The 19239-nt window shown below is 34.6% G+C and overlaps 1 protein-coding gene across 1 annotated transcript in view; it reads right to left on the reverse strand.

Annotated features, from left to right (window-relative positions):
• Positions 1-19239, reverse strand: part of ZNHIT6 (zinc finger HIT-type containing 6) — a 58103-nt gene that overhangs the window by 32651 nt on the left and 6213 nt on the right. Inside the window, exon 5 of the mRNA XM_060024745.1 lies at positions 15223-15326. Coding sequence (XP_059880728.1) covers positions 15223-15326 — 104 coding nt within the window. The remainder of the gene's footprint in view (positions 1-15222; positions 15327-19239) is intronic.

A 19239-nucleotide genomic window follows, 5' to 3' on the forward strand; every position in this document is an offset into this window, starting at 1 on the left:
AATAACTGTTTCTAGAGTATATTCAGGACATTAACTTTTTAGCCCTTGTTTGTAGTTATTAAGGAAAGTATTTCCTACTACTTTTGAGAAGTTCACTGACATAGTGCAGTTTAAATATGCCTGAAATTTTTACTTATGATTTTTAAATACAGGTGACTCCACGAGGTAAGCTAAAGCTAGATTTTCCACAAGTCTGATCTTCAGAGTACTATACCACTTATTAAGTTAGAAAAGCCTACAGGTTATGAAGACTACCAGTAGATCCTTTTACCAGAGAGTACTAGCAAGTAGCAATAACAATAGTTATCCCTTGGGATCCTGGGGGAATTGGTTCAGTCCTTCCCCACACTCCACTGCACAGATACTAAAATTGAAGATGCTCAAGTCCTTTATATAAAATGGTGTAGTATTTGCATATAACCTACACACACCCTTACATATACTTTATTTAAAAAAAATTATTTTATAAAATATTTGATTAACTAATTAATTAATTAATTAATATAGGCTGTGCCATGTGGGATCTTTTAGCCACACGCAGACTTCTTAGTTGCGGCATGCGAACTCCTAGTTGCAGCATGCATGCGGGATCTAGTTCCCCAACCAGGGATCAAACCCGGGCGCCCTGCACTGGGAGTGCAGAGTCTTACCCACTCGACCACCAGGGAAGTCCCCTCACATATACTTTAAATCATCTCTAGATTGCTTATACTACCTAATACAACATAAATGCTATGTAAACAGTTGCTGGTGTGCAGCAAATTCAAGTTTTGCTTTTTGGAACCTTCTGGAGATTTTTTCCCCCAAAATATTTTCAATCTGTGGTTGACTGAATCTGTAGATGCACAACCTGCAGATACAGAGGGCTGACTAGTTTATTAAGTGCCTTTTGAATGTCATGCATTGTTCTAAATGTTTTATATGTGTTAATTTATTTCATTCTTGTAATTCTGTGGGATAAGTGCTATTATTTACAGGCGAGAACACTAAGGTAGAGAGAAGTAAGTCACTCCTCCAACACGATTATTCAGCTGGAAGGTGGCAGAGCTGGGATTTGAACCCAGGCAGCACATTAACTCCAGAGTCTATGCTCCAATCTAGTATACTATTATGAACTTTCCAGAAATGAAAGTTCAGTAACAAGCCATGTATTTTTCTGTACTGGTAATTCAAATGGATCTCAATTATATTTTATTTTAAATATTTGCCTCCATATTTTAAAATCACTTTTAAGAGTTATAGTGGACATTTTGTCTCCTTGGCAACCCTTATCACCATCCTCGTTCCTAATCCATAACCATATTTTGATGAATGGATCCCATCCCTACCTCCAGGACTATACACTTAACTGTCTGGCTTAAGAAAATCACATCGTATGTCCTCCTGGACACAATGGTTCAGGATTGGGCAGATGACCTAGGCGGTCCACTCATGGTGAATTTCAGGTTTCCTGTTCAGTTGTGCTGGGAAAGAAGCATTCCTAAATATTTACCTAAACTGTTACAAGGATTCATCTGACACCATAGAAGATACAATGGAGAATCAGCAATAAACTGGGTCCTTGAAGATACAATTGAGTCATTGTACCTATTCACCCTGAAATCCATCCAACCTCAGAACATTTAGTTATGAGAGCCAATAATACACCCTATTTATAGCTCAAACCGGTTTGAACTGAATATTTTATTTCATGAAAAATAAAGCATCCTAACTGTTTGATACAAGGGATTAAATTTTTCTTTCTAGATGTCATCTTGCATTTCTAAGCAACGGAAAAGATAGACTAATCTGTATATTGTCAACTGTTATAAAATTTGGACACAGCAAATAATACCTGATGGAATTTCAGGAAAAAGGCATTTTGTTCCACTATGGGTTACGAAATCTTATTTTAACTTAAAGCAGAAGGAAAATCTACAAAAATGTGAAACCCTTCAAGAAAAAACAAATGTACAAAATATCTACATAATTCTTCACTCATAGGCATTTTATCTTTTTGAAATGTATTTCAAGATCAAAATTTAAAGCTTCAAACATAAACGTAACTATACTTCATAAAAATAATCCATCTATTTTATTAGGATTGGTACCATAGTAAGTGTTTTTGGAAGAGTGAATACAAAGGATCTGTGTAGTTACTTAGCATGGATTAAAATTACTGGAACTGGGGAGAATGAAAACCATAATTTTATGTCTCACATCGTTATGAAAATACTTTGAAAAGTTCCAGTTATATATTATATTTTGCTCTTTTAAAAATCAGTTTCACTACTACATGATAATAGGAAACAGGTTAAGTATGTGGTACTGGCTTCAGTAGACAGTATATTAAGAAAATGGATATAGTAGGTAAAGATCGAAATGAAAAAGTACATTTTGCTTCAAATAACTGTAAATACTTGAGCACTTAATAATGCAGTTCTCCACTGGGAGTGGCATCAATCTCATTTGGAAGTGGCTAGGCAGTTTTGATTGTTCCAAGGCTGGGAAGCACTTTAGGCATATGGCAGGCGGGGACCAGAAATGCTAACCTTCCTGTAATGCACGGGACAGTCCCACACAACAAAAACTGTCCTGTTCAAAATGCCAATAGAGCCCCTACTAAGAAACACCAGAACACAGAAAGGATAGCAGATATGTGCATAACAAAAACTGAATACCAGCACTAAATGCCAGCATCTGTTTCGCATTAACTTTGGAGAAAATATGTACTATAGGAACTCTGGCAAAGGAGAAATAATGGAGAAGATGAACTACCATGTGTACTTTCACAGATGTCTAGGAAATATGAAAGGGGAAGACATTCAAGGATTAAGAATATAACCAGCCTGGGTACATTTAGTTGAATACATTAGGAAATACATATACATACAATATAATATATAACTGGAACTTTTCAAAGTATTTTCATAATGATGTGAGACATAGAATTATGGTTTTCATTCTCCCCAGTTTCAGGTGGGGACAACTATGAAGATCCACTATTTGGTATGGATCCCTTAGAGGAACAGGAACGTATTCTGCTTAAAGTATGACTCTATCTCAACTCCCTGCATGGCAATATAAGGTCCTGCAAGGCCCAGCCCCAGTGGGGCTCTCTCCAGTCTTATCCCCTACCACTTCCCAACTCCCACCCTAGTTTCTAGATATACCAGACTACTTACATTGTCTTCAATTTGCTACTCTTTTTGCATCTGATATTCTCACCATAGACTATCCTTCCCTCTGTCTGGATAAAACCCTAGACTTAAAAACTCCTCCTTGTCCTTCAATAATTTGCTCAAATTCTATCTTCTCTTGGGAGGACTTTCCAGTCCCCAGCTCTTGAGGAATAACACTTCCCCAAGGCTGGGGCACTGAGCCCTCCTTTGTGCTCCCACAACGCTCCATGTATCTTCCATCAGAGCATTCACCACACTACGTTATGAGTTTGCTGTCTTGTCTTCCCACTGAACTACTTGAGAAGAAGGACAGTGACTTACTGGCATATAAGTCAGTGGTTTTCAGGTAGAGATAAACATCAGAATCACCTAGTGCCTTTTTTTTTTTTTTAAATTAAAGACAAATTATTTTAGAGCCCTTTAGGTGCACAGCAAAATCAAGAGGAAGGTACAGATTTCCCATATATCCTCTGCCCCTACATATGCACAGCCTCTTCTGGTTCTTTTATAATGTAAAGATACCTAAGCTCTACCCTAGGCTCAATGACTTAGGAATTCTGTTGGTCGGGCCCAGGTATCTGCATTTTGAAATTATCCCAGTTAATTCTGATGTATACTCTAGATTGAAAACCACAAAACTGGCACATTATTGTCCGCATCTTACAAATAAGGCAATGGGCACAGAGAGGTAAATAACTTGCCAAGAAAACTCCCTTACACATAAAAATTAAATTAAATTTTGTCATGTTTAATACAAAATAAACATTTGAAAATTATTAAATATATTATTATTCCTCTTTTAAAAAGTAAAGACACTGAGGAAGACCCTTCATTATTTTGGGTAATGAGAAATACTTGAAAGATATGTTTCCAACTGCCTGAAAAGTAGCAATTTCAAATGGCGGGGGGATAAAGAAAGGAAGGTAATTTTAGGCCATGGAATAGAGTACAACACTTGAGAGCTTCAGGCAGTCCATCCAAAGCCACATGAGATGACAGATTACACCTACTGGCAGTTCTGCCTATGACCAGTGAAGGTATCTCTGAGCTAATGACTCCTGTGGGTACAAGAAGCATTAAAAGATTCTGAGCAGGTGACCATCATACTAAAAACATGCTTTAGGAAGATGTATCTGGCATCAATGTGTAAGAGTGACTGAGGTGAGAAGACACTGAAGACAGGGAGAGCTCTCAGAAGTTCCCCAATAGTCCCAGGTGAGACAAGCTGGGCCTGCATGGGAGAAGACAGCTGATAGTTGCTGCGGTGAAGGAAGTGGAAAGGGACTCATTACTGAGGCATATCATGAAGAAGCAGACTCGGTGACTGAGGAAGGACTTCCCTAACTGAACCAGTATGGGGACTCTGATATGATCAAGAATGTTTGGTTTCCATTTGTATGAATGCTGGGTAACTGTTGCTGTGGAAAGATATACCCTCTGTGATGCTGTGGCATAAGAACCTCCTTCTGACCACTGCCTACATGGCCCCAGTAAGGGAATACCTGATTGACTGAGGAACCATTAGAAAACCAGTGTGAAAGAATAGAAGTGTTAAGTCCTTGCTGTTGCTTTGAAATTTTTTCATCAGACTGTATCAAAGCAGTTATTGGAGAGAAACCATAGAGCTAATCATTTTAAATTAGTTAACAAGTTTGTACTGAGCACCTATTACGTAATCCCCCCAAATCGACCTCTCTCACCATGACCACAACTGCTAAATCCATTTCATTTTCCTTTGCTCTTTTCTAAAGTTAGTTTGCAACAAAGTACAAACCTATACTACTTATAAGACACCATACCCCCCCAAAAAAACTAAATCCACAAAAACAAAACCAAAAAACCTGTTGTTTAAGAAATGTATTGCCACATAATCGTTTAAAGAAAAAAGTGCTACTGACATTAATACAGAGGTGGATAGGTATATCATCGCAATAAAATTTGAATGCTGTAATTTTATCCAAAGAACAAAAAGTAATTAAAAAAATTTTTTTTATTTAAGTAGAGTTGATTTACAATGCTGTGCCGATCTCTGCTGTACAGCAAAGTGACTCAGTTACACACATACAGACATTCTTACAAAAAGTAATTTTAAGAATCTATAAAAGGTTATTTCTTTACAAGAGAGACATCTAGTGGCTAGCTTCTAAAATAGGACTGGAGCTCAAATAGCAATTCACACTGTTGTTTAATAACGGGCACACTTCCACTATCTTAATACTCTAAGTTTAAGAGAGACCCCTAGACAGAGAGCCTAAGAACTCTGGGCCGAAAGGAAGATAGCAACTCAGTTCTAAGCTGACAGTTGTAAAGGAATGAAGAAGGACTGGGCTGCTTCGAAATGAGGGTCGAGGTCATGTGGAGACAAACTGCCAGAAGACAAAGGTCAAAAGTTGGGTCCATTCCTAGGGAATGGGAGGTTAGACCACACAAGAGAGTACATGCCTGGAGTTAAGCTAAAGATATTATTGGGGAGGAGTCTCTCAATCTAATTCTTTTTTCCAAATGACAAGTCAAAATATATTCCCCCTCACTGCTGAATCCTCAGGTCCAAATAGCCAGGAAAATAAAACGAGAGACTTAGGCAACCAAAAGAGATGTGATATTCAAACACAACCAAGATAATCTCCAGGTTTGCTATCCATGGCTTTCTGTAGCAAAACACTAAAACACAACTGAAAAGATGCAGCCATGGATAAAAACATGGAATTTTATATGACAGTATCAGAATACTTTTCAAAGACTATTGAATATATTTACAACTCAAAATGTATAATGGTCCTGCCCACATCCATCAATGTCTTTTAAAATTATTATTTAAAACATTCATTTATTTATTCTTTAAATAAGTATTACATGCACATGGTCTAAAATTCAAAAAAGGTACAATAGGGCACGTAATTCCCATCCTTGTCCCCCTCTACCCAATTTCCCTCCCTTAAGATAACTACTATTAATAGTTTAATATAAGTATATACGGATATAACCTTTACTTTTCACACAATGGTAGCACACAATGAACAGAGTTCTGTATCTATCTTTATTCACTCAGTATTTCTGGCAACCATTCCAATATTCATACATTTAGAGCTGCTGAATTTTTTCCCCATTTTAAAGGCGTACCATAATTTATTTAACCAGTCCACTATTGATGGATATTTAGATTCATACTACTCTTTTGCTATTACAAACAATGTTGCACCATATGTATGGTTATATATATCAGATAAATTCCTAAAAGTAGAATTGTTAGGTGAACAAGTAATTATCATGCCTTCCTGATCCATCTATCTTCGACAACTGACCTTCCCTTTGTTTGGGGCCACTACTTATTTTAGGCAATTAGGGCAACTTGGCGGAGAAGATCATCTGAAAACTCTCTCAAGGCACACAATAAGAAATCCTGGAGAAATACAGCAAACATACTGAGCTCATCAAAAAGTATGAAAAATTTTCAGGGGCCAAAAGGAAGCAGGAACTAAAAACCATAGTGGAATGTGGAAGCTATACCTGCTCTGGAGGCCTTTGCTTCCAAGTAATCAAGAGGATTGGTAACCAAAAGGCTTATGTTTCAACAGCCACTGCGGGACATGAGACAAGATACTGAGCTCACATAAGCTGGAGACCTCAAACTGAGATCACTGCATAAAACTACGCAGTGAAAGAGTGAACCAGAAAAATTCTGCCAACCAGCAAAGGGAGACAATGAGGAAACCTGTCCACCTCAGCTTGAGGTCTAAGGAGAGAGAAAGGTATAGGAGGTGGGGGAAAGGTTTCAATTGAGAATGAATAAGTATGGACTCCTCAAATAGGTTTGGGGTTCAAATTATTATCAGTAGTCTGATAAACTTCAGACTAAGAAATTAAAGAGGGTCCTGGATTGGTGCGATGGGTATCTGGCATAAGCAAATGCATACCACCTCCTACATGAACTTGAGTTCATAATTACATTTTAGAAAAAAACAAGGAAACAAGCCATCAAAATGAAGTCAGCAGAAACAGTAGACAGCAGTAACAAATTTCCAAGAAATTCAGACAGAATTATTTACACAAATAACAAATGCACTAAATTACTGAATAAAAAGGGAGGTTAAAACATGAGAAAGGAATACATTCTACCTAAAAGACCAGGCAGATTTGGGAAAGGAACAGAACTTCAAGAAATGAAAAGTGTAACTGAAACACAAACAAAAAGTCCACTCAGTACATGGGCTAAATATCAGATTAATTAGACACAGCTAAGGAGGGAAAGTGACTTGGTTGATACACCTGAATGAATTACCCAGAATGTAGGTAAGACCGACAAAGAAATAAAAAATTAAGATAATGTATTAGAATTTTCCAGAATTATGCAGAAAGCACAGCAAATCCAAAGGAAGATAAATCACCCCAAAGACAAAAGTGAAGAACTTAAAAGCAATTGACATAGAAAGATTGTATAAAACATCAGTGTCTCAATAATGGCAAAAGAAGTAAGAAAACAGTGGAATAAATAAACTGCAGTACTAAAATAAATGTCAACTTGAGATACTTCATATTCAGCTAAACTATCATTCAAAAGTAAGGGTGACCTATATGATTCATATATATGAAATTTTAAAACAGGCAAAATTCATCTTCAGGGTGAAAATTAGAATAGGTTATCTGAGGAGGAGAGGAGATAACTAGGAAAAACCTTTCTTGGGTGATGGTAATATTTTATATATTTACAGGGACTGGGTTATACTGGTATATGCATTTGTCAAAACTCAACAAATATACACTTAAGATTTGTGCATTTTATTGTCTGTAAATTTTATGTCAATAGGAAACGTGAGTTTCATATCTTTCAGACAACTATTTAAACTCCAACATTATTTTTTAACTGAACATACTCAATATCATGTATGTCATTCCATGACAATACATCTGTATCTAACTGTGTTTGTTTAATGGTTGCATAGAATTCCACTGTATGAAGGCATCATTATTAACTTAGCTCAGCCCAGGGCTACTGAGGGCTACTCGAAGCTGTTGCCAGTTTTTACACTATTAAAAACAATGTTGCAATAGATATACATGTACATATATTTCTGTGAACTGTACTAATACATTTGAGGCTAAATTCCTTGAGTAGGCAGGTATAACATTTTTAGAAATATTGTCTTCTAAAATGACACCTAAGTTTTACTCTCAAGAACAGTGGAAGAAGAAAATGGTCTGGCTAGCTCATACCTTCATTATATCAGATATTGTTAATATATGCTTGTCAGACACATATTGTGTGTGTATGTATATGTATACATCTTTCTATGACCATCTATTCTTATCCTTTGCCCCTTTTCCTAATTAGTTACTAGTCTTTTTTATTAATGCGTAAGCACTGTCATATATGTTTAAACATTTTTTTTGGAAGCGGGTCTGGTAGTCTTGATTTTATTATGGTCTTTTTTGGCCAATTTTTTAAAAAAAATTATGTAAATTTAGTTTTTCTCTTTTATGGCTTTGGATGGGATGTTCCTCTCATCAAAATTATGAAAATATTCCCATATTTTTAATTTCATTTTAAGTTTAAGATTTTACTAACATAATGTTGTAGGTCACTTATTCTTCAAAAATAAACTTATTCATAGAAAAAGAGATCAGATTTCTGGTTACCAGAGAGAGGGGAGGAGGGGGAATTGGACAAACGTAGTCAAAAGGTACAAACTTCCAGTTATAAGATAAATAAATACTAGGGATGTAATATACAACATGGTAAATATAATCAAGATTGTTGTGTGTTATGTATGAAAGTTGTTCAAAGAGTAAATCCCAAGCACTCTCATCACAAGAAAAAATTTTTTTTTCTATTTCTTTAATTTTGTATCTACGAGATGACGGATGTTCATGAAATTTATTGTGATAATCACTTCATGATATATGTAAATCAAACGACTATGCTGTACACCTTACACTTATATAGTGCTGTATGTCAATTATATCTCAATAAAACGGGAAGAAAAAGATTTTAATTCCACCTGGAAGTTCCAGTAAAAAAACTGTCAAATGGCAAACAGTCTCAACCCCATTTATTGAATAAGTCATTCTCTGTATTAATTTGAAATACTATCTGATCATATACTAGAGTGCCAAATAGCCTCATGTCTATTCTCTGTTATCTGAACTGTTCATTTCTACATCAACACCATAAAACTTTATTAAAATTTCATACATTTTAATGAGTCCAGCCTTATTACTTTCTTTTCCCAGGTTCTCCTGGTGCTTCTCCCATGTTTACTCTTCCAAATGAACTTAAGTCATTTTTATCATGAATCCTTTCCTTCTCCAAAAAAAAAATTAAAAAATCCGAAATCAAAACCAAACAAAATCCCATTAATATTTTCATTGGGATCATATCAGATTTAAAGATCATTCATTTAAGAAACAAATGTTATTTCTATAATATTGAGTCTCTTAACAACATGGTCCTTTCCCCCCATTTGTTCAACTCTTTTAAGCCACTCAGTAGAATTTAAGTTTTCTTCATAGAGCTCTTTCATATTTCTTTCAATAGTTTTTGATTAGCATTGGGTGAAAGTAAACATCAAGTTACATGCCCCACGTAAGAGATGAGGCAGAGAAGTTACCTTTGAAAGAATCACAATTTAAAAGAAGTAGTTTGGGATCTGCTATAAAATAAGTAGGGGAGCCTTATATTGCACACATTTCCTTACTAAGCTCCTCTATTTTTAACAGAGAATGTCTTTTCCGTATTGGTTCAACTTATTCTTAATATAAGCATCCCTTAACTTTTCTTTGTTCATTAAAGTTATCTATTACGACATTCCAGCAAATTCACCACTCCTCTAAAATTTGTTGCTACTGATATTAAATACACTTTTGACACCACAGGCTGGTTAGTGTTATATCCCACTTTGACTATAAAATGAAAATTATGGTTCCTAGTCTTAGAAAAATTCACATATCACATAATTTTGCATATGATTTTAAGAGATTTGAAGTCATACTGGTCAAAAACTCCTACCATAAAGGATGCCTGGCTTAAAATGAACCTATGATTCTAAGGTACCTAATGCACTTGCTACCACATAACCTGCTGTTAGTCCTACAGAGGTAATTCAAGCAGAATGTGCTTTAGTCACACTTCATATGGGGCTATTTAATTGTTTTTAAAAAACGTTTTATTTTCAAGTAATTTCAAACTTTACAGAAAAGTTACAAAAACACCACAAAGAATTCTTCACTCAGAATGCTCAAAAGTTACCACTGGAACATTTAATTTTTTTTAACATCTTTATTGGAGTATAATTGCTTTATAATGTTGTGTTAGTTTCTGCTGTATAACAAAGTGAATCAGCTGTATGTATACATATATCCCCATATCTCCTCCCTCTTGCGTCTCCCTCCCACCCTCCCCCTATCCCACCCCTCTAGGCGGTCACAAAGCACTGAGCTGATCTCCCCGTGCAATGCAGCTGCTTCCCACTAGCTATCTACTTTACATTTAGTAGTGTATATATGTCAGTGCTACTCTCTCACTTCGTCCCACTTCCCCTTCCCCGTGTCCTCAAGTCCATTCTCTAGGTCTGCGTCTTTATTCCTGTCCTGCCCCTAGGTTCATCAGAACCATTTTTTCTTTCTTTTTTTTTTTTTTAGGTTCCATATATATGTGTTAGCATACGGTATTTGTTTTTCTCTTTCCGACTTACTTCACTCTGTAGGACAGACTCTAGGTCCGTCCACCTCACTACAAATAACTCAATTTCATTTCTTTTTATGGCTGAGTAATATTCCATTGCATATATGTGCCACATCTTCTTTATCCATTCATCTGTCGATGGACACCTAGGTTGCTTCCATGTCCTGGCTATTGTAAATAGTGCTGCAATGAACATTGTGGAACATTTAATTTTTAAGAACTTCAATTTGTGTTTTTGTGTATACTGTAGCTCAAGCTGCTTAAACAAACAAAGGAATAATTTAATACCTAGGGAGTAATTATCTTAGTACAGGACCAAGATTGAATACGAACAATTCCAAACCCTGAATCTCTGAAATTGAAAAATTTTCATAACTCCTCCAGCAGCAGAAACCTGACTGAGCTCATTTACAGTCATTATTTTCCCATTAAAATGTAAACATTTGTAGGTTTCACTGCAGAAATAGTATTGTTTGATTATATAATGCTGCCCCAGACCTACTAGGAATGAATATAATATAGTAAACATAACATATCCTCAAAGATTTCCAGTAAGAGAATGCAGATCGTTTATTATCATTGCACATTATCTACTAAGTGCCAGGTATTAATTTAGGTATTATTTCATTTACTCCCCTCAACAACCCAGTAAATTCGCTCTTGCCTGAGGTCACCTAACGTGAACCATATGTAGAGGCAATATTCAAATTCAGGTTTATCTCAGTCAAAACCTTAACCACTTTTGAAAGTTTAAAAAAGCATTGAAAACAAGTCTCTTAAAAACACAATACTGGCGATGTGGGAGGTAAAAATAATTCTTTGATAAGATGTAGCATCCTCTTCTTCCCTCCTTCCAGCAAATAACACTACGATCATCTAAAATTTTTATCGTTTTCACATGAATGTCTGAGAAAACACAGATATCACAAAAAAGGTACTTCTAAATGCCTTTCTTCACTTTCCCCCCCTAAGAGTTAAGTACAGGACCATATATATTTATCTTGCTACTTATAGATCACCTTTTAGCAATCAAAATTTTCTGCAATCCTGATCTTGCCAAACATCAAGTTCAATAAGTATGTCTTCCGTATTCATCTAAATCAGTGGCTCTCAAATTTTGCCTCTCCCCACTGCCCCCATCCCAGGGGATGTGTGTGTGTGTGTGTGTGTGTTACCAAAATCTAGTCAGTAGAAGCCAGGGATGCTGCTAAACATCCTATAATACACACGCCAGCCACTCACGACAAAGAACTCTGTGGCTCAAAACATCACAGTGCCAAGATAACAAATCATGGAAAATGCTGAACAAGAATGAACAAAATATAGGAACACACTAAAGAGATTTCCAAGCTGACTATCAACCAACTAAGCAGAATATTCTAAGTATGGCTATCAACTAACAGGGAATTCACCTTAATGCTTTACTATTCATCAAACATCCAAACACAGACATTTTAAATTCAGTTCGTGGCATTTTCCATTTATAAATAATAATGGGCAATTTAACAAAGAACAAATAGAAAAATTCGGTTCCATAGATTTCTATTATTTATTTCACCAAAATAGTTATAAGAATGAAAGATCATCTTACTACCACAGATTGGATTAAGTCAAACTTCACTCTTGAATTTTAAGATATTATTCTGAAACATGTGGCCAAATATTCCATATCTAAGTAGCAATTAAATAAAATCAAATTAAAACAAAATATCATTTCCACTTTCCAAAATAGCAACAAAATTTTTTTAAAAAAGAGACAACTCAGTGCTAGTGAGATGTTTAAACAGGTATTCTCATTTACTACAAATGGAAATGAAAACTGGCTTATCCCTAGTTTATTATTACTAGCCCTACTTTATAGATGAGGAAACTGAAGCACAAAAAGTTAGGTGGCTTAGCTTAATATCACATGGCTAGGAAGCAGCTGGTTAGAAATCTGAACCCAGGCAGCCTAGCTCCAGTTTGTGCTCTTAACCACTCCATTTTACTGTCTCTATGTTTTATAGAATTTTTTTTACAACTCTTTAAAATGCATCAAAAATGACTGGAAGACAAAATTAAGGGTGAAAAGACTGGTGAAAACATTTACAATGCATGCGACAGATCAAGATGAGATATAAGCAGGCACATTAAATGAAAAAATTCAACTGTTCAACCTCTAATCAGATATGCAAAAAAGTCTAATAATATTCAATTAAAGTGCAGTATAACTAAAATAGGCACTTATACATTTTTGTGGAAGGTACAAAGTGGTACTTTTTTGGGGAGGACAATTTGTGGAGTTTCCTTCAAAAGTATAAATGCATGTAGTCTCTGACCCAGTAATTCCACTCTCTAGGAATTGATCATACAGAAAAAGTCACATAAGCACACAAAACAATTTATTCAAGGATGTTTATAACAGCATTATTTGTAATAATTAAAATCTAGAAATTAGCTAAAAATGTTCATGAATATAGGAATAAATAAATTAGGATATAGTCATAGTTGAAATATACTACTTAAACAAAGTGAGGTAGATTTGCATTAACAAGTAAGATGTCCATAATATATTGTTAAATAGAAAAAAGCTAGCTGTAGAAAAAAGCGTGTGCCTTTATTCACATAGATGAATAATGTTTAACTTGAGAGTCATGTAACTTTTTATACTTTTATATAAGCATTTAATATTATGTTTTACTTTATTAATTGAAAAAAGGACACATGATTAGAAGAAAACATAAAATATTATCAGTGGTTGTCTCTGCGTAGTGGAATTAAAGGTGCTATTTTTCCTTTAATTTTTTTTATGATGAGGATGTATTACTCTTTTTGTTTTAATTTTTTTTTGAGGATGTATTACTTTTACAATTGCTACTATATGCTGATTCCTTCCTACACTCCAGTGAGTGTCTAGATAAATTAATACACTAAGGTCACAACTACACAGTAGCTATCATTAGCTCCATTTTACAGATGTGAAAGCAGCTAAGAAATTGACTCTAAAGTCTACTGTGTACTATGTTGCTAAGCTCCGCATGGGAAGACACTAAAAATCAAGCCCAAATCACTGTAAATTCATGAGTAAAAGGCATAATGCAAGAAGAGTCCAATTTGCCATTTCAGAGATCTGAGGTGTTCCAAAATAACAGTATAAATTTGTGTTCTGAGCCCAGAAAATACACCGAATGTAGTATTCTTGGAAAAAACTTCCCACATACATTCATGTGTCTAAAGACCCCAAAATTAAAATTTTGAGGCTATATTAGTAGTAGTAAAACCATTCTGAATGGTTTCTTTCATAAAACAGGAATATATTTTATATTTCAGACGGCACAAACCAGTTATCTTAAATTTCAAACAAATTATGTCTATTTCTAAATATGTCAGTTCCAAAATACACAAAAGAATCATCTCATATTTGATAAATGCAAAGTATTACTTTACTCCTAGAAACCAACCAAAAAAAGGGAAAACCACCTTTACAAATATTTGTCTTGAAACATATAAAATAAGTGGATAACACCATTCTCTAATAATATAATATCTTCTGAAAAGATGGAAGGTTTATTAGAATAATTCTGATCATTCTGTCTCTTCAATTTATGTAGTAAAATTGTGAGGGAACCTTACAGTTTACCTAGTACAACCCCTACCATTATGCCGATGGAGCCCGGAGAAAAGAAGTAATTTGCTCAAGGCCTCACAGTTACTAAGAGGCTGAAGCGGGGAGGACTCACTCAGGTTTTTTGACTCTAAATCCAGAATGTTGACTTTTGAAAGGTATTATCCAATAATTTAGTGGGCTACTTATAGTACTTTGGGATCCTGTTCTTTTCTGTACTACTGGGGCCTTTTTGAACCAGCACTTTCAGAGAGCAGGAAACTCATCTCTAATGTATTATCTGTATTCACAGATTCACTACAGACTAAATGTTTTCCAAGTTCCCCTTCTTCTCCATCACTGGCTCTCAAATGAAATTCTATTTGGAATCCCAAAGTAAAAGGATTATAAAAGCCAAGCTGCTCTGGTTAAAAATATGCAGGAATTCTGCTTTGACTTATTGCTTTGTACTTGAAGCTTCTGAAATATTTTCACGGTATCTTAGGTCTCAGAGAGAAGGACAGACACGTACACACACTCTCTTCTCTCTCTCTCCATCTCTCACCGCACACACACACACACAGCAAACCCAAACTGTTATTAAAGTCACATGACATAAAATTAGCATAAGTTCCTAAATGTTTATTTCCAATTTGTGCAGTCATCTTGTCCTGTACCAATAACAAACACCTCACAGACCACACTTTGAGTAGCAATGTTCTATAGTAAACCAAACCTTAAAAGATGTTCCTAATCAAATCAGAACATCTGATATACTAAGAAAGAAGTCAGACACTTACTTCTTATCAAAAAATGTTGAATTTTCTTTCCTTTTGGTGAATCCATTGGGTAGAAGTTTTAAGTTAATAGCTTGCTTTCGAGCACGATTTTTCATAAAGTACATCTAACAACCAGAAACAAATAGGCAAATTAATATTAAAATGCCTTAAATTCCAAAAGCACGTAAAACAATGTTCAAAACGTAATAGATAAGATTTATTGAGTACTTATGTTTCACAAACTGCCCTAAACAGCAATGTCTCATTTAATCCTCACAATACTATGAGGGAGGTACTATTATTACTCCCATTTCTGCTATTTCAGCTATTTCTGAGATGTAAAGCCTACATTCAAATCCAGGTCTGTCTAATTCCAGAGCCTGTGATTTTAACCATATACTCTATAAGCCAAAAGAAGAATTTTATGGGGATTTAAAAAATACAGGTTTTAGCAATCACAGGGATTACCCATACAGTTCTTTCTTTTTTTACTGATGGTTTCATACCATAGTTAGCTATATATATATATGCCTGTTTCTATTACTAGTCAGGTAGCTTCATTCAGGGAGGAACTATGGCACTGCCTAGTACAAGGCTTAACTTAAAGTAGCCACTGATGTAGGATGTACAAAATGGGATATGAGAATTCTAGCTCTGACATGTGTTCTCCATGGATCATGTAGGTTCGTTGAGCCCATGCTAGCCCATGAAATGATTTGCCTTGCTTGTTTGGTTAACACAGTCTTAAACCTTCAACTTGGTTTACGATAGTCCAGATCTGCAATGTTCTTAGGTACCTGGTAGAATAAAGGAAGGTCTGTTTCTTCTAACTTTCAAAAAATTCCCACAAATAATATTTAAAGGAAAAAAAAAAAGCAGTACTCAACAAAAAACAAAAAAGTATAAACAATATAAGAAAACAAGGCTCAGTGTACTGGAACCAAAAGAGAAAAAAGATGTAGCTGAGAGAGCTCCCTATATATTCAGAAACTAAAAAAATCATACACAGATTACAGAACTGCTCTGCAAAATTTAAAGGAATAAAAGAAAGCCTGAAAATATGTGCAGTGAAGAGAAACTATAAAAAGTGACTCAGCAGATTTTTAAATAAGCCAAACTAAAATTTTGCATTAGAGATAAAAAAGATGACAAAATCAGGAGAGGTTAAGGGGTAAGTGTGATATAGGGAGAAGGCCTAAGCCACATTTAATGGTAGTTTTAGAAGAAGAGAGAATGAATAAAGCACAAGTAATATTTTAATAGAAATGAGCTGATAATTTCCCATAATTGATGAAAGACACTCCACTGATTCAATAAATCTAATAATTCTCAAGTAAGATAAATAAAAAGAAAGGTGCATTTTCACAGTATAGTAAAAAATGCAGAAGACCAACAATAAAAAGAATGCATTCAGAGAAAATATATTTCAAAGGCAGTTAAAAATGACAAATGACTTTACAACAATAAAAATGGAAGCCATAGACAATGGAAGAGTAATTCTGAACCCAGAATTCTATAGACAAAAATCATTTAAGAGTGATTTAAATGCCAACAGAGTAATCTAAGAGGTGGCAACCAGCAAACTCTCTCTAAAGGACATTCTAAAAGATCTACTTGAGGTAGAAAGTGATCTCTCAGACAGAAAGTCTAAGATGATGGCAGAAAAAATAAAGAGCAAAGAAAGTGGGAAATATGAAGATAAACCAAAACAAACACTGACTGGATAAAACAGTAATTATTGTATGGAGACTGAAACAAAAAAGACAATTTAAATACCTGAAAACAATACAAAAAGTCAGTAGAGTGTTAAACGGAATTTAAGTGTTCTAAGGTAACTGCTGGCAAACTAGGGCCAAATCCTGCCTGCTGCCTATTTTTATAAACAAATTTTGTTGGAATACAGCCCTGTGCATTTGTTTATGTATTATTCATGGCTGCTTTTTTGCTACAGTGGCAGAGTTGAGTAGTTGTGACAGAAACCATAAGGTTTGAAAAAAAGGTTTACTATCTGACTCTTTACAGAAGAAGTTTGCCAACTCCTGTTCTAAGGTCATTGCATTGTTTAAGTACTGGCTTAAGGTACTGATTAACTTTAGATACTGATAAATGAAGTATGCATGCAATGTCTAGCCTAACCAATGAAAGGATAGAAAAAGGATGTATAAGTTCTAAACTGATAAAAATTCAAATGATAAGAAATTACTCAATTAGTCCAAAAGACAAGAAGAAAAAGAACAAAACAAAACAAAGCAAGTGGACAAATAGTACAAGTAAGGTGACACATTTAAAGTCAAATATATAGGTAATTTTATTAAAAAGTAAATGAATTTGATGATTCAGTTAAAAGTTCCAGATTGTCAGAATGGAGAAAAACTGGAACCCAATTATATGGTACTTTGAAAAGGTACACCCAGAACATAAAGATACAAAAAGGCCTAAAGTAAAAGTAAGGGACAAAATACACCATGCAAATACCAACCAAAGGACTGAAATAGTTCAATACCAGATAAAGTACACAAAAAGCTTGAGACAAAAAGGGTCACATCATAATGCCAGAGGTTAAATACACCAAGAATTTCCTGAAGTATGCATCTAATAATTTAGCCTTAAAGCATATGAAGCAAAGCTAACTGAACCACAAGGAGAAACATACAAATCCTTTTGATTTTATCTATTGGGAAATGTTAACACACCTCTCTCAGTAACTGATAGAAAAACAGACAAAAAACAAAAAAAACCCCAGTAGCACTATAAATAATTTGAACAACATAATTAACAAATCTGACCTAAAAGGAATATATTTAGAATACTAGATTTAGCAAATGCAGAATAATTTTTCTTTCCCAAGCAAACAGAGAACATTACAAAATCTGACCACATGCTGGGCCATAAACACAAGTCTTAACGTATTTTAAAAGAATGAACTCAGAAAAAATATGTTCTCTGACCACAATGCAATTAAGCTAAAAATATAAAAGGATATAACAAAAGTCAAGAGGACACATTAACAAAATAGAAAAGGAATCCACAATAGCAACTGATCTAGAAAAGAAGAGGACACAAATAAGGATTATCACAAATGATAATACAACTTCTACAGACATGTAAAAGAAAATATGAAGAACTTTATGCCAATGCATTTGAAAATTTAGGTAAAATGGAAAAATTCTTAGAAAAATGTAGTCTACTAACAATGACTCAAAAAGACAGAGAAAACCTAAATAGTCCAATAAACAGTAAAGAATAAACTTCAGAAGCCCATTAATAAATTTTACCAAACTCCCATGGAAGAAATAATCCCAATGTTAGTTAATGTATCCAGGACCAAAATGGGAGCATTCCCAAATAATTTTATGAAACTAAAATCACAATGATATAGAAACCTAAAAATACCAAAAAGGAAAATCAGAAGTCATTTCACTCATGGACAGAAATGCAAAAATGAATGAATGGATAATGTGTACATATACATAATACAACTGAATTCTGCAAAGTACAAAAAGCAGGGTATGATAATAATATACCATGCAAGTTTAACTTACAATAGAAAATTGATTAAAGGATTATTATTCATACTAGAATATTATATATTAAAAGAAGAAATAATCAAATACAGAAAAAGCATTTGATAAAATATATACACCATTCATGTTAACATCTGTTAGCAAACTAGGAACAGAACTTCTTTAATCTAAATATCAAACTGTATCTACAAAAAATTTAAAAGCAAACATCATGGTGAAATCTTGAAACTTTTCCCTCTATGATCAGGAGTTATGAAACAAAGATGTACAGAACAGTTAATATACCAGGCCCGAGACTGTTATCCTTAGAAAGTTCTGTTGGCAAGATTGGCTCTTGGCTGGTGTCTGGGAACTTGACTGACTGGTAAATGGACCCTACACTGACATAAAACTTTTCCTAAAATGATAAGAGTGGTTCACTGTGCTGAAATTGCACAAAAATGTGGTTTTATCTGCTTCCCTTCTGGGAGTATGGAATTTGGCAAATGCTAGGGCGAGGGTGTTTCTGCGATCA

This window comes from Delphinus delphis, chromosome 1 (assembly GCF_949987515.2).
Source record: "Delphinus delphis chromosome 1, mDelDel1.2, whole genome shotgun sequence".
Classification (NCBI taxonomy): domain Eukaryota; kingdom Metazoa; phylum Chordata; class Mammalia; order Artiodactyla; family Delphinidae; genus Delphinus; species Delphinus delphis.